Source organism: Sceloporus occidentalis, unplaced genomic scaffold (genome assembly GCF_023333645.1).
Source record: "Sceloporus occidentalis isolate IW3139 unplaced genomic scaffold, rSceOcc1.0.p SCAF_7, whole genome shotgun sequence".
Lineage (NCBI taxonomy): Eukaryota > Metazoa > Chordata > Lepidosauria > Squamata > Phrynosomatidae > Sceloporus > Sceloporus occidentalis.
In genome coordinates, this window is record NW_028316987.1 from 45,890,314 (window position 1) to 45,903,904 (window position 13,591).

The following is a 13,591-nucleotide window of genomic DNA, read 5'->3' on the forward strand; positions in this document are numbered from 1 at the left end:
CAACTAAAGGAGTGTTTTGTTCAAAGACCGTAAATAAATTACAACTAAAGGAGACCTACTGAATTGTTGAATGATAACTCAACATACAGGTAAATTCCATTGATACAATGGGTCTAGTTGAGACAATAAGATTCAGGCCTTAGTCTATACATCTTAATAGGAAAGTGTATTAGGGGTACTGGAGAAATTGATCCCTCAGAAAGAGTTTTGTCATCTTCCCACAAAGATACCATCTAGTTTGGAGAGGAGAAAAACAATCCATAGAGGGTAGGTGACAGGGATTTACCTCTAAGCCAGCATTCCACAAATATGGCACATATGAAACCTGTGTTCTTGCATTTGCTGCAAAAATACATGTGTTACATATGTGGAGAAGTCTCGATCAGCATTCAACTCAAGGGCAGAAAATAGTATTTGCTCAGCAAACAGACCGTACTGAGAGATGCACATCACCGTTCATTGAAGAGAATTATGTATCGAATATGATGTTCCAGATTTCTCATTCTTCCCATGTATTAAAAGGTCAGAAGTATAACTTTTCCCCCCCAAAAAAATCTCTAATTATGCATTCAGAATTTTGGATTAGCATTCATTAGATTGCAAACTTGTTGCCTGGAAACTCTGTTTCCACTAATGGTCTTAATTTGTGCATTGTTCTAAAGAAACCACGTAGAAGAGTGGTATAAATCTATCCAAAATGCAATTACAAAAAGTGAGAGATATTTTTTCAACATCAAATCCAATTACATTTTGGCAACCCAATATCCTTTAAAAAAAAACCTTAAACTAGTTAAATGCTGACCTGTGGACCTTTAAATCCTTGCTGTCCAGGAAAACCATTGAGCCCTTGGGATCCTTTTCTTCCCTGTAACAACAAAAACAAAAAAGTGTTTAATTTAAACAATAAGAAGCCAATCAAGATGAGACAATGGAAATTTGTGGGCAGACTTTCTTTCTATTACTTTTTTTTAAAAAAAGAGAAAGAAAAAGCTCCTGGAGTCTTTTATTTAAATTGGGAGTATGTCATTCCTATGTAGTTTTCAGAGGAAAATCAATACCATGTGCATTCTTTCCTGCCATGTTACAGAAAACAGACATAAAAACCTGTTCAACAAACTGTGGATAAAACAAGCTACCCCTCATATGTCCAGAAGTACCAACATAGGCATGCTTATCCCAGTGTCATCTGTGCTCATTGGTTTGGTGGGTTTGGTTTTAAATCTATAGGAATATCTTGTTACATACAATTGCAAACCATTTTAGGTGCAGACTAATCCAACAAGGTATTTACTATTTAAGATGGCTTGCGAACACACAGATTAATAATTTAACATTTGTTCAATTGCAGAAAGGTTTTACAGAACTAAGATTGAATATGATGAACACAGCATATAGAGATGGAAGGCATAGAGGCATCCCAACGAAGGACCACACTTGTATATATGGATGCGCGGAAATAGAGGACCTCATCCACTATTTATTGTTTTTCCCACTGTATAGAAAACCAAGGGAACTTTTTTGACATCCTTAATTGAAATTGAATTTAGTCCCAGTCAGAGCACACAGGAAGTAGTTTTATATCTCCTTGTGGACTATGATAAATGCATGACTTGGAGAGTTGCCCTGTATGCTCTAGCAGCCAAAAAATCAGGAAGAAATACATAACAGAGTTAGCCATAAACTGCAAAGGTGATGACGATATTTGATAAATTGATACTGGATATAACAATTATTTTAATTTACAAATTTTTAAAAAAATATTGTATTTTGATACAAATATGACATGTTTGAATCTTGTATGTAATTTGTATTTTGTATGTTTGTATTTTGAATGTACTGTGGTTTTATGCAAAGACCATTGGCCATAAGCAGTAATAAATTTGGATTTGGATTTGCTCAAGTAAACAGGAACTGAAAGGAACAGGGGACAAGGAGATAAAAATGTAATCCCATAACAGTCAGCTAAGAAACATGGGAAGCCCACAAATCTACCAATGTTTGGTATTTTTAAAAGATGTAGGGACAAATTAATGCCCAGTGCATTTTGTAGAATTCAGTCCAAAAAAGCCAAAGAAGAAAAATTATGTGTACTGAACTATAGTCTCCTTTAGGACTTTATCATACAAGGATACCGAAGTGGAATTTGCACAGTATAATTCTGTGTTTGGCAGGTAGTTATTACATGATGTTGGTTACATTTCAATAGCTGATGGATCATGCCTCTTCATTGATGAGGAAAAGCTGTCAATAGCTCCCAATATTGCTGTTTTTCTACCTCTGCTGTGATAGGTTCGTTTCACTGCAGTTCTGATACTGGCACTCATGTGGTGTCAGTGAGTATTATTCTCCTTCTCCTCCTCTTCCCCTTCTCCCTTATAATAATAATAATAATTTGTTTTATTTATATACCGCTATTCCAAAGATCATAGCGGTGAACAGCAAGTAAGCTAATTAGCAAGTAAGCTAATTTGCCCCCAACAGTCTGGGTACTCATTTTAGCGACCTCAGAAAGATGCAAGCCTGAGTCGAGCTTGGGCCCTTTTGCTGGTCTTGAACTCGCAACCTTGTGGTTTTGAGTGAATGGCTGCAGTACAGGCATTTAACCACTGCGCCACCAGGGCTCCCAAGCAGGTTGTTTTCCTTTCCTTTTCTGTTTCTTTTCTTTCTTTTTTTGTATTTCATTGCATTGTAAATGAAGGCCATCCAGAAGACAGAACATGGAGCCACAGACTGCCAAAGCAACACCTTCACACTATTGAAAAGAAGTGTGATAATGAATGTTCCTAAGCTGGTATATTTCCATTTCCTTATACTAACACAACTGCAGCAAGATAGCAGCATAGTGTAATAAAGTCCTTAGAACAATCAGAAGATGTATACATTTCTTCTGTATTTACAAAATGAAAAAAAAAAAACCCACTGGTAATGGGTTAATGGAAACATCTGGTGAAAATATGAAAACAGACATATGAGTAGAAATGTGGTTTCCCCCATGATGCAGTACTTTTAGAGTAAAGAAACATTTGGAACTACACATGTTTTCACCTATAACTATATCCAAAATATCTGGATGACAAAAGGTTCCCCACTTCACTCTAGAATTCCATGAGAAGTTGAATTTGTCATAAGCGAATGTTCACAGTACACTCAGTTCAAGACATAGTAAACATACTGTAGACCCAGGAACTCATTCATTCTGTCTTCTGCAGGGAAAGGTGGCATCTTGCATATGAATTACACATGTACATCCAAGTATGCACAGACCCATTGAAACATTGTCATATGCTCTGGCTTATGTGATTATGAAACCTAATTTATTCTGTTTTTGAAAAAAACTTCTTTAAACTCCTATGTATTTATATGTTTTACAATTAGAATAAAATAAGCAAAATTTCATGGAGGGCCTGTTTGACCTGAATTATGTTAACCAGATCAACTATTGACAGTATGGTTGAGATCCTACATCATCTGGAGGGAAGGAAAGTTCTGCTAACTCCCACACTGCCAGCATGTCAAACCTATCTGTCTCCACTCCTGTCCAAAAATAACCCATGGCCATTTAATGGTCAAGGGAAAGCAAATGACAACTGCAAGTCATCTACCTATGTTCCTATACCCAGAGGCATGAGAACTATGTCATCTTCCAGGACTTCTGTAGGACCCACTGATGGTCAAGAAGAGGACATTGCTGTTGTGTACCAGGCTATCAGAAAATAGCAAGACATTGTATGGATGTCCCTCACCACCAAATGGCCATGTTATGGGAGTTATGGGAGGAGACAGATGTTTTCAGTGGTCAGGAGATCGTTGCACAAGGGAAGTAGTGAAAACCTCCTTCCACAATAATGACAAAAAGACAAGCACAAGTATAACTTTGTACTTATACCTGCCCATGTTGTCAGTAGGATTCTAGCCTACATAGCTGTATAAGACTGTCTACTATACTGTCATTAGGATAAGACAGCATCCCTTTAAATTACTATAAGCATCAAAATTTTGTATACATACCTGGGGGCCTTCAGGACCTCTTTGACCTTGGCGTCCCTGAGATAAGATAATTAAAATATTTAGAAATGAATTGGAAGTACATGCCACTGGATTCAGAATTGCTAACTCCCGAAAAGTTCAGACGGACTTACTTATTCCCTGAGTGGGATTAGAATGGCTTTCAAAAGCCTATGCACAACTCTATACTCCAGAAGAAAAAATAATAGTGGTGTATCAGAATCACACCTAAATGATATCAATGGGATTCTACTCGTATGAAAAGGAAACCAAATAGGCTGGAACTTCTGTAGAAGTTAGCAAATTTGCTTAGTATCCCATACTTGTTCATTTGCCACCACCATCCTCAGCAGTAATGAAGGCAATTAGGAATATAACTGTGCAACCACATTTTGAACTAACTAAAGTTTCTGAGAAAAGAACTGCTCCTAGTTGCAGGACACTCAGTTCAAACATTAGCCATAAGACCTAGCTCCCCCATCACTTTTAGTGAGACAGTATTTCACTAAGTGAATCCACAAGGACTGTTCTGATCATACCTATTTGCCTGAAGTCATCTTCCAGAACTGTTCAACACAATTATATCAAGTTCATAGTTAAATTTTCTACCACATGCCATAACGGGTCATGGATTTATTCTATGGGACCCTGGGCATTATAATTTGGGAAGAGACTTAGAATGCTGTGCTAGAGAGCTCTAGTAACCATCTACAGAGAATTCTAAGTGCCTCATCAAACTGCAAATCCTAAGATTCCTTAGGATGGAGCCATGACAGTTAAAGTAGTATCAAACGTCTATAATGGTGCAGTGCATATACAGAAAGGCAAGAAATTGTTGTTTTCTGAGAAGGAAAATCCCCATACAACTGCAATTAGGCATAAAAAATTATTTGTGGAAGGGAAGACAAAGCTTGAAAGTTGGCTTTTGCTGATGATCAGTTGTAGACTCAAAGGGGATATCCCCACACAGTTGCTGCCTGCCTTGGATAATCATTATGAGGTTCTGTCATAGAAAAAATCAACAGCTTCTTTCTTAGCTCTTACTCTGGTTCCTTTGGAGCCTGGAAATCCTGTAAGGCCTCTTGGTCCCTTCTCACCCTGGAGAGAAAACAATGATTGTGAGATACCACAAAGTGTTTATGCTTTGTCCCCACTTTAGCAATCTATTATCTCATAAACAGCCAGATGTTGACCAAAAAAGTGCATTGTTGCATTATTTTGCAATGTGTACAAATTGTCTGATAAACTCCTATGTTCAGTTGAACCTAATAGCAGTTAACACCTCCTATGATGGTGGAGTGATGAATCTGCTTTGGATTTTATTTGGAACAGGACTATTCAAAGTCCTGAAAGTATTTTGGTAATATACATTTAAATAAGTATTAATATTAATATCATATTTATATAAATAAATCTAAATAATCAGCATCCTGGAGTCCAGATCAAGACCAGAAGAAGATTCACAGCTTGGCTGACATGAGAGCCACCAAAGATTTAACCTGTGTAAAATTCCCAAACTTATACCCATTGCAATCTGTTCTGATGGCCTGCTTGCCATGAATTGCATGGAGGAAGTAAGTGATTACTAGAGCTATAAAAGTATAAAGTATTCATTACATTATATTTTCAAGGCAGCTATTTTTCATTAACCAATGATAAAGAAGCAGAGCATAAAAAACAGCAAGTTACCTCTATTCCTCTTTCCCCTTCGAAACCTCTTGGTCCTACTATGTTGTTATCTACCCCAGAGGAACCCTAGTGGCAAAGGAGAAATGTGTTAATGCCATATTGCTTATTTTAAGAAAATGTTCAATAATGAATGATCACACATGAAACTCGTAAAAATGATGCACAGATCAGTATACCAACACGACCATTTCAACAACTATTGCAGTAGAGGCTAAATCACACATGTGTAGATCAACGATACCTATACTTTCTATTTCATGGTACTACACATTTGAACAGATATTTAATTTCTCAAGCAAGTTTGTTGCGAACAATAGGGTGATAAGACGTATCCTTAATTAAATCCAACACTACAGAATGCCCTCCCAGATCATGCAAAAAACTGTAGCTAGGCGGGTTATCACAAGAGAGTAGGTTGGAAAATGGGGCAATATGATTTTGCTTCATTGGCTTCTGGCAATAGATTTTGCATTGCTGGCTTCTGACAAAACTTACATGATCTCCTCGAAAACCCTTTTCACCCCGTACTCCAGAGACTCCCTTTGATCCTGGGCTTCCCTTTTAAAAAATAAATAAAATGATGACAGGTTTAGAGCCAAAGAATCATCAATCTCAATTTAATGTGATTATTATTTTTGGCACACGATCAATTGAAATGATTCTAGTTTCTCTCTTGTGTCTGATGTAGGCCATTAGAAAATTTATACTTGCTATGTTTATAAGACCAGAAGGAGCTCACAGATGCATCCCCCTCCCTCACCTCTAAACAAGATTTGTCTTATCCCTACTTTGCCATTATCTCCATTTCATAGGAAGGCCTTTTCATCCTCTGAAGTTTTGGGCATTCCCCCCCCCCCCCTTTCATGAGTGGTTTAATGATTTTTAGGCTATCCTTCTTATTACTGTTTTGCTTGCCTGGCTGGAATCCATGATGTAACATTTTACTGCAGGCTCTGAGTTGTTAATATATGACATGAATAAATACAGTTACCTGATTGCCTGATTCACCCTTTTCACCTTTAATTCCTGGAAGCCCATGAGAGCCCTTAAAGATAACACCAATTATAAATGATATTCAAGATTTACTCTGTTTAAACATACTTGCAGTAATTCAAACATAATACTAAAAAGGGATTTTAAAAATCTTACTGGCTCTCCGTTAATGCCATCCATTCCTTTCTCCCCACTGTTTCCCTGAAATAACAATAAATACAACCAGGAATGAGCTGCCAATTTCATCACAGTTTATGCTGATAGAGTTCATGCTGGCAAATAAGTCTGGGGGCCAGTTTTGAATTAACCTGCAACTCCCCCCCCCCCCCCGCCCAAAGAAAAATCTGAAATTGACTAGATGCCCATTTCTAGTTTGAAGCTAGGTGGGTTTTTTATGTTAAACAATTCAGGTAAACCAGGCAGCCTATTTAAATATTGAAATATTGATCCTAAAAGGTTTTCAGGAGAGACAATACATGCCCCACCCATTTTTGGACAGAGAAACTGTGGTTATGGGAAGCCTAAGGGCTTGGCTATGGGACTGAGACAGCTTTGGTCACCTTAGTAGATGGTCTACACAGGGAACTAGACAGGGAGAGTGTATCCCTGTTGGTTTATTTGTTATTTATTTACGGTATTTATACCCCGCCCTTCAGCCCTAAAGGCTCTCAGAGCGGCTTACAATTATTATGATGATTAATTAGATGGTTCCATGCTGGACTTCTCAGTGGCTTTTGTTATCATCAACCATGCTATCCTTTTATGCTGCCTCTCTGGGATAGAATTTGGGAGCAGTATTCTATAGTGGTTCTGATGCTTCTTGGAAGGGCAGACTTAGAAGGCGGTGATGGTGGTGTTCAATACCCTGGCCACTGGCCTATACAAACACCTTCATTTATATACCGCTTCATACTGAACTAACAGTCTCTAAGAAGTTTACAACTGTAAACTAATTGCCCCCAACAAACTGGGTATTCATTTTAGTGACCTCAGAAGGACGCAAGCCTGAGTCAAGCTGGAACCCTTTTACTGGTATTGAACTCGCAACCTTATGTTTTGAGTAAGTGGCTACAATACAGGCATTTAACCACTGGGCCATCAGGGCTCCTTGGTGCCTATGTGGTCCCCCAGTGTTCAGTGTTGTCCCCAATGCTGTTTAATATCTACATGAAACTGCTAGGAAACTACTAGGAAAGGCCATCTTGAGTTGTGGGGTTTGGTGTCATCAGCATGCTAATGACATCCAACTCCATCTCTCTTTCCCACCTAACTCCAAGGAAGCTGTTTCTATGCCAAACCAGTGTCTGCTATAAGTAATGGACTGGATGACAATTGAAATTTAAGCGAGACAAGAAAGATGGGCTCCTGTGATCATTTAAAAGTATTTAATAAACATAACATTAAAAAGTAACATCATAATACATCATAAACATAACATCACACACGAAGGACACTTTTTAGAGAGAAAAAACCTGTACCTTTCGACCAATTATTCCTCTCTGCCCCTGAAAAGGATTAGAGTAATAAATGTAAATGTAATGAGCTTTGCAAAACCATCAAGTGTGTGTGTGTGTATGGGGGGTATTCTACAAGGTGGTAACAGATGCTTACCTTAGGACCTTTGTTACCTCTGCATCCCATGTAACCTCTGTCTCCATCTGGTCCTGGCAACCCTCTTGGACCCTGATAACAACAGTATGATGGTGAAGGTGAATAACAATTAAGACAAGGAGGATGTATCTCCTTGGGACAAGGTACAAGTAGGATGTGGGTAGTTCACATTTTAGAGAAAGGCCACCGTTGATTCTCAATAACTATATAAAGAGTGAGGAAACTTTGCTCTCCAAAAGATTTGGACTTCAACTCCCAGAAGCCCTAGCTAGCATGGCCAGTGATAATAGATTATCGAAAACATAGAAAAAAATAGAAAACAGAGAGAATTATTAACCACTTCTCGGTGGCAAGGCAAGCAGAAAAACATCACCAAAGAAATTTAAAAGAACTTCTTTCTAAAACAGTGGTTTCTAACCTGTTGTGCCATACATCTCACGATCCCTCTGTCAAAAAATCTGGATCATATTGAAACAGAAATAGAAATGTGCCACCTTGGGAGAAGAATATTTGTAGGCTCTACAAGCATTCTGTTAATAAATCTATTGTCTATGGAAAGTTTTATGGGCATGAAAATTGTATCAGTATTGTTGGAGTAAAAATAGGCTCACATACAAATTATTCTATTAGTAGTTGGACAATGAAATACCGTAATATTGCAGAGCATGCAGTTTATTGCTATGTTTCCTGTGAAACACACAAAAAAATAACATGTCACACTTTTGGGAGAAGAACATGGGAAGGAGAGTGGATTCTTAGCAACTTAGAAATCTGCTATTTCTGTGGCCCAACAGTAGTACATGTACCACAGGCCGGGGGAAAAGAACTGTTCTAAAGCATCTTCATCAAGAGACAGAAAAATAGGAGCCTCTTTTACAAGGTAATAAAATTTCTCAGACATTGGAAGACAGAGAAAAATTGTTGCATAATCATTGCATCCTAGTCACAGTTTTGCGAGACTTTTACCAGACCAGAAATCTATAATTATACTTTAATAGCTTACAGCTTCTCCTTCATTTCCTGCATGTCCTGGACTTCCTTTAAAACCTCGAAGACCCTGGAAATTAAGATCAAGAAGACATTTAAATTCAAATATTGTTAAACTACAAGCTCTTTTCATATTCTGAGGCTACAGAGGTAATTCCTTTGTAATTCAAATCCATATACAAGCTGAGGTTTGTCATCCTTACTTCCATTCCATGTCTTCCTTCATTGCCAGCTTCTCCCTCTTCACCAATGCACTTGCAAAACACACAGCAGCAGGTTCGTTCTGCAATGTTGGTCTTAAAAAAAGAAGAATTATCTCAGCAACAAACAAGGTTTTGTTATGCACACAATGTTTGGGGCAATAAATCTAATTCTGGTTTGATTCTGCATTTAAAGGGTTTGTCCAAGGGCTGAACCTATTTGTATTATAATATAATATAATATAATAATATAATATGCGGGCTGTGCAACGGCTAGAGCGCCGCTGGCGGAAACATCAGAAATTATCTGACAGAACACTCCATGAGAACATGTTGCGTTCCTACGGAGTGGCAGTCGGTGCAGCTAGGGATGCTTTCTGTGCTGCACGGATTGCGTCAGCAGAGTCTCGTCCAGCAGAGCTGTTCAGGGTGGTCAGGGAATTAACCCAAGCCCCTGCCAGCCAGAACCCTTTGCTTGAACCAACTATTGCCTGCTGTGACACTTTTAACAACTTCTTTGCTGACAAAGTCTCTCAGATAAGGGCTGATCTGGACGTCAGTTTTCAAGCAGAACCATCAGTAGAGGTATCCAGCGCCTCTGGTAACAAGGTTATTCTGGATCAATTCGAGTTTGTGAGTACCGAGGACGTAGACAAGCTCCTTGGAGGTTTGAGAAAGACAACTTGCCCCCTTGACCCTTGCCCATCTTGGTTGACCGTGCAGGAAGGAGATGTTATAAAATTCGCTCTCCATCTAATTATAAATACATCTCTTCGGGAAGGTTCTGTTCCACCATCTTTGAAACAGGCTGTGGTAAAGCCTCTATTGAAGAAACCTTCCCTTGATCCCCTATCTATGAGTAACTATAGACCGGTCTCCCTTGTACCATTTCTGGGCAAGGTGATCGAGAGGGCAGTTGCTTCTCAACTCCAGGCAATCTTGGATGAAACCGATTATCTTGACCCATTTCAAACTGGCTTCAGAGTGGGTTACGGAGTTGAGACTGCCATGGTCGCCTTAGTCGATGATCTCCGTCTGGCCACTGACAGAGGAGATACTACTCTGTTGGTGCTCTTGGACATCTCAGCGGCCTTCGATACCATCGACCATGGTATCCTTCTGGAACGCCTGGGAGAATTAGGTATCGGAGGCACTGCGCTCCAGTGGTTCCGATCCTATCTCTCGGGTAGGTTCCAGATGGTGAGGCTGGGGGACAGTTGCTCTCGTAAAAGAGAGCTTACATCAGGCGTCCCTCAGGGCGCCATTCTGTCCCCCATGCTATTTAATATTTACATGAAGCCGCTGGGAGAGATCATCCGGAGCCATGGAGCTCAGTGTTATCTATCTCTCCATGTCTCCGACTGAAACAGTGACTAAGGATGGCATCTCTCCTCTGGATGCCTGCCTGGGGGCAGTAATGGGCTGGATGAGGAAAAACAAACTCAGATTGAATCCAGAGAAAACAGAGGTACTCTTGATAGGTTCCCCTAGCCCGGGCAGGGAAATTTGTCATCCTGTCCTTGATGGGATTAAACTTCCCCTGAAGGATAAAGTACGTAGTTTGGGAGTACTCCTGGATCCATCCCTACATTTATCATCTCAAATAGATGCGATGGCCAGGAGTGCTTGGTATCAGCTCCGGCTGATTCGCCAACTACGTCCCTGTCTGGACCAGAGGGACCTAGAAAAGGTAGTACATGCGCTGGTAACCTCTCGTTTGGATTTCTGCAATGCGCTCTACATGGGGCTACCTTTGTATCAGGTTCGGAAACTACAGCTGATTCAAAATGCTGCAGCCAGGTTAATTACGGGGACACCGAGGTCCGACCATATAACACCTGTTTTAAAATCCTTACACTGGCTGCCTATACATTTCCGGTCCCAATACAAAGTGTTGGTTATTACCTTTAAAGCCCTAAATGGCTTGGGCCCGGGTTACTTGAGGGAACGCCTCTCCCTACATAATCCTCCCCGCACGCTCAGAACTACAGGAAAATGTTTACTCGACCACCCTAAGGTGAGATTGGTAACAACACAGCAACGGGCATTTTCAGCTGTAGCGCCCTCTTTATGGAATGCCCTCCCTGAAGATATCCGCCACAGTGGAACGGTGGAAGCTTTCAAGAAGGCTTTAAAGACTTATCTCTTTCAACAAGCCTACCCTCCCAATTCCATCTAAGATTCTACCTCCTCTATTGTTTTTGCAGTTTGGTTTTAATGGATTGCTATGTTTTTAACAGTTTTTTATCTGATGTTTTTACTGTCGTTTGAATTTAATTCTATTTTAATATGTATTTTATGATGTAGACTCTTTTTACTGTTTTTACTGTTTGATTAACAACATGTACACCGCTTTGATCATTGGAAAAGCGGTTTATAAATAAACATTTATTATTATTATTATTATTATCATTATCATTATTAATATTGATACCCCATTCTTCAGCCAAAAAGGCTCTCAGAGAGGCCTACTTATTATTAACCATTTGACAGTTCCCTGCCCTTAGGCTCACCATCTACGGTAAATAAGACATGATACATAAGGCGAAGGGAATAGCAGTATATGAGGAGATTAAGTCCAACAGATTCTGGGTACTCTTCTCTCCCTCAGAGGAAGGTGGGAAACCAAGCCAAATCTAAAGGTGAAAAGAAAAGGATGACTATTTATCTGGTTGACACTTCTAGCCAACTTTATTTTAGTCCTTTCCATTGTCAGAGTTTCATCATCACTGTCATGAGTTGGACAGTTGCAAGATCAGATGTCTACCTTCAAGGGCAGATACATACTCCCTACCATTGGTCAAAGTGATCTGAAAAATATTCAGTTGCATGAGGCTATAATATTGCACCCTTAAGCCCTATTGTTTTAAACAAGCTTGACCAACTTAGTCCTCCCATAGGTTTGCCATGAAGTAAGGCCAATTGATTACACTAGAACTTGCTTCTGAGAAGCACATATGAGATTGCACTGTAAGTGTATCTGTGTGCCTCTGATGCATTACTTACCATATACTTGAATAACTGACTGTCAATATTTCTCATGCCAATGTTCAACTGTGTCTTGTATTCAAATCCTTTTCCAAATTCAATGTACTGAAGGTCCTTAAAATTTGAAGCTCCTTCCAGAACAACAGTTATCAATGCATCCAGTCCTGTCAAAAGGACAAAGCATTGGAAAAAGTCAAGACAATGTCTTTGACATCTGCTAGTTTAGGATTTAGGTGATCAAGTTTTAAAAAAAGATGAAAGCCAAATTTTTCAAAAAGAGATTTTGCTTTGCATGAATGGGAACAAATGTTGCCTGTTAGAGAAAAAGTTTGTAGGTAGCAGCATATTGTAGCACATTACAGTCAATATTAATTCTAAGCCAAGAAGTTGTACTTGAGGACAATGAGAAAGAATAGCATCAGTAGAGCAATAAATCTAATTCTGGTTTGATTCTGCATTTAAAGAATTTACCCAAGGGGCTGAACCTATTTGGGGGAGTAAAACAGTAGGGGTACCTACTCTTCTCTTTTCTTTCTTTCTTTCTTTCTTTCTTTCTTTCTTTCTCTTTCTTTTCTTTATTCTTTTCTTTCTTTCATTATTTTCTTTCCTTCTTTCTTTAGTTTAGACCATGTATGTATGTATGCATGAATGAATACATGCATGCACCTATTTTTTATTTATTGACTTATTTTCTTATTGTACAAAAATTACTCTCTCCTTTCCTTTTCCATTTAAGCTGAGAATTGATGCTCTATATTGTTAACATTTTTTTCTTTCTGTCACTGCAAAAATGTAAATATATTTAATGTTTTATGAAATTCCACTATTTATAAGTTTCAGGCTGTGTATCTTTATTATATAAATGAAGTTAGGATAAACATATAGTAACATGTATATAAGTTGTACGTCCTGGACCTTCAAGATGTATTTTGTCGTGTGTTGAGTCCCACATAAATTCTGTATATCTCTAGACTTTCAGTCATATTTGTAACCCTGCCTTCCTTTCCAGCTTTTCCCTTTCCTGAATCCTGAATTCCAAGAAACCTCTTATATCTTTGTATTACTGAGAAGCTTTGGGATATGAAATATTTATACTGATTTCATCAAACTCATAATAT

General features: G+C 38.8%; 1 protein-coding gene across 1 annotated transcript in view; it reads right to left on the bottom strand.

Moving 5' to 3' along the window:
• Positions 1-13,591, bottom strand: part of LOC149309676 (collagen alpha-6(VI) chain-like) — a 58,598-nt gene that overhangs the window by 28,306 nt on the left and 16,701 nt on the right. Inside the window, 8 exon segments of the mRNA XM_089532473.1 lie at positions 803-865; positions 4,009-4,044; positions 5,050-5,103; positions 6,686-6,739; positions 6,844-6,888; positions 9,302-9,355; positions 9,489-9,581; positions 12,492-12,637. Of these exon segments, the coding sequence (XP_089388599.1) occupies positions 803-865; positions 4,009-4,044; positions 5,050-5,103; positions 6,686-6,739; positions 6,844-6,888; positions 9,302-9,355; positions 9,489-9,581; positions 12,492-12,637 (545 nt within the window).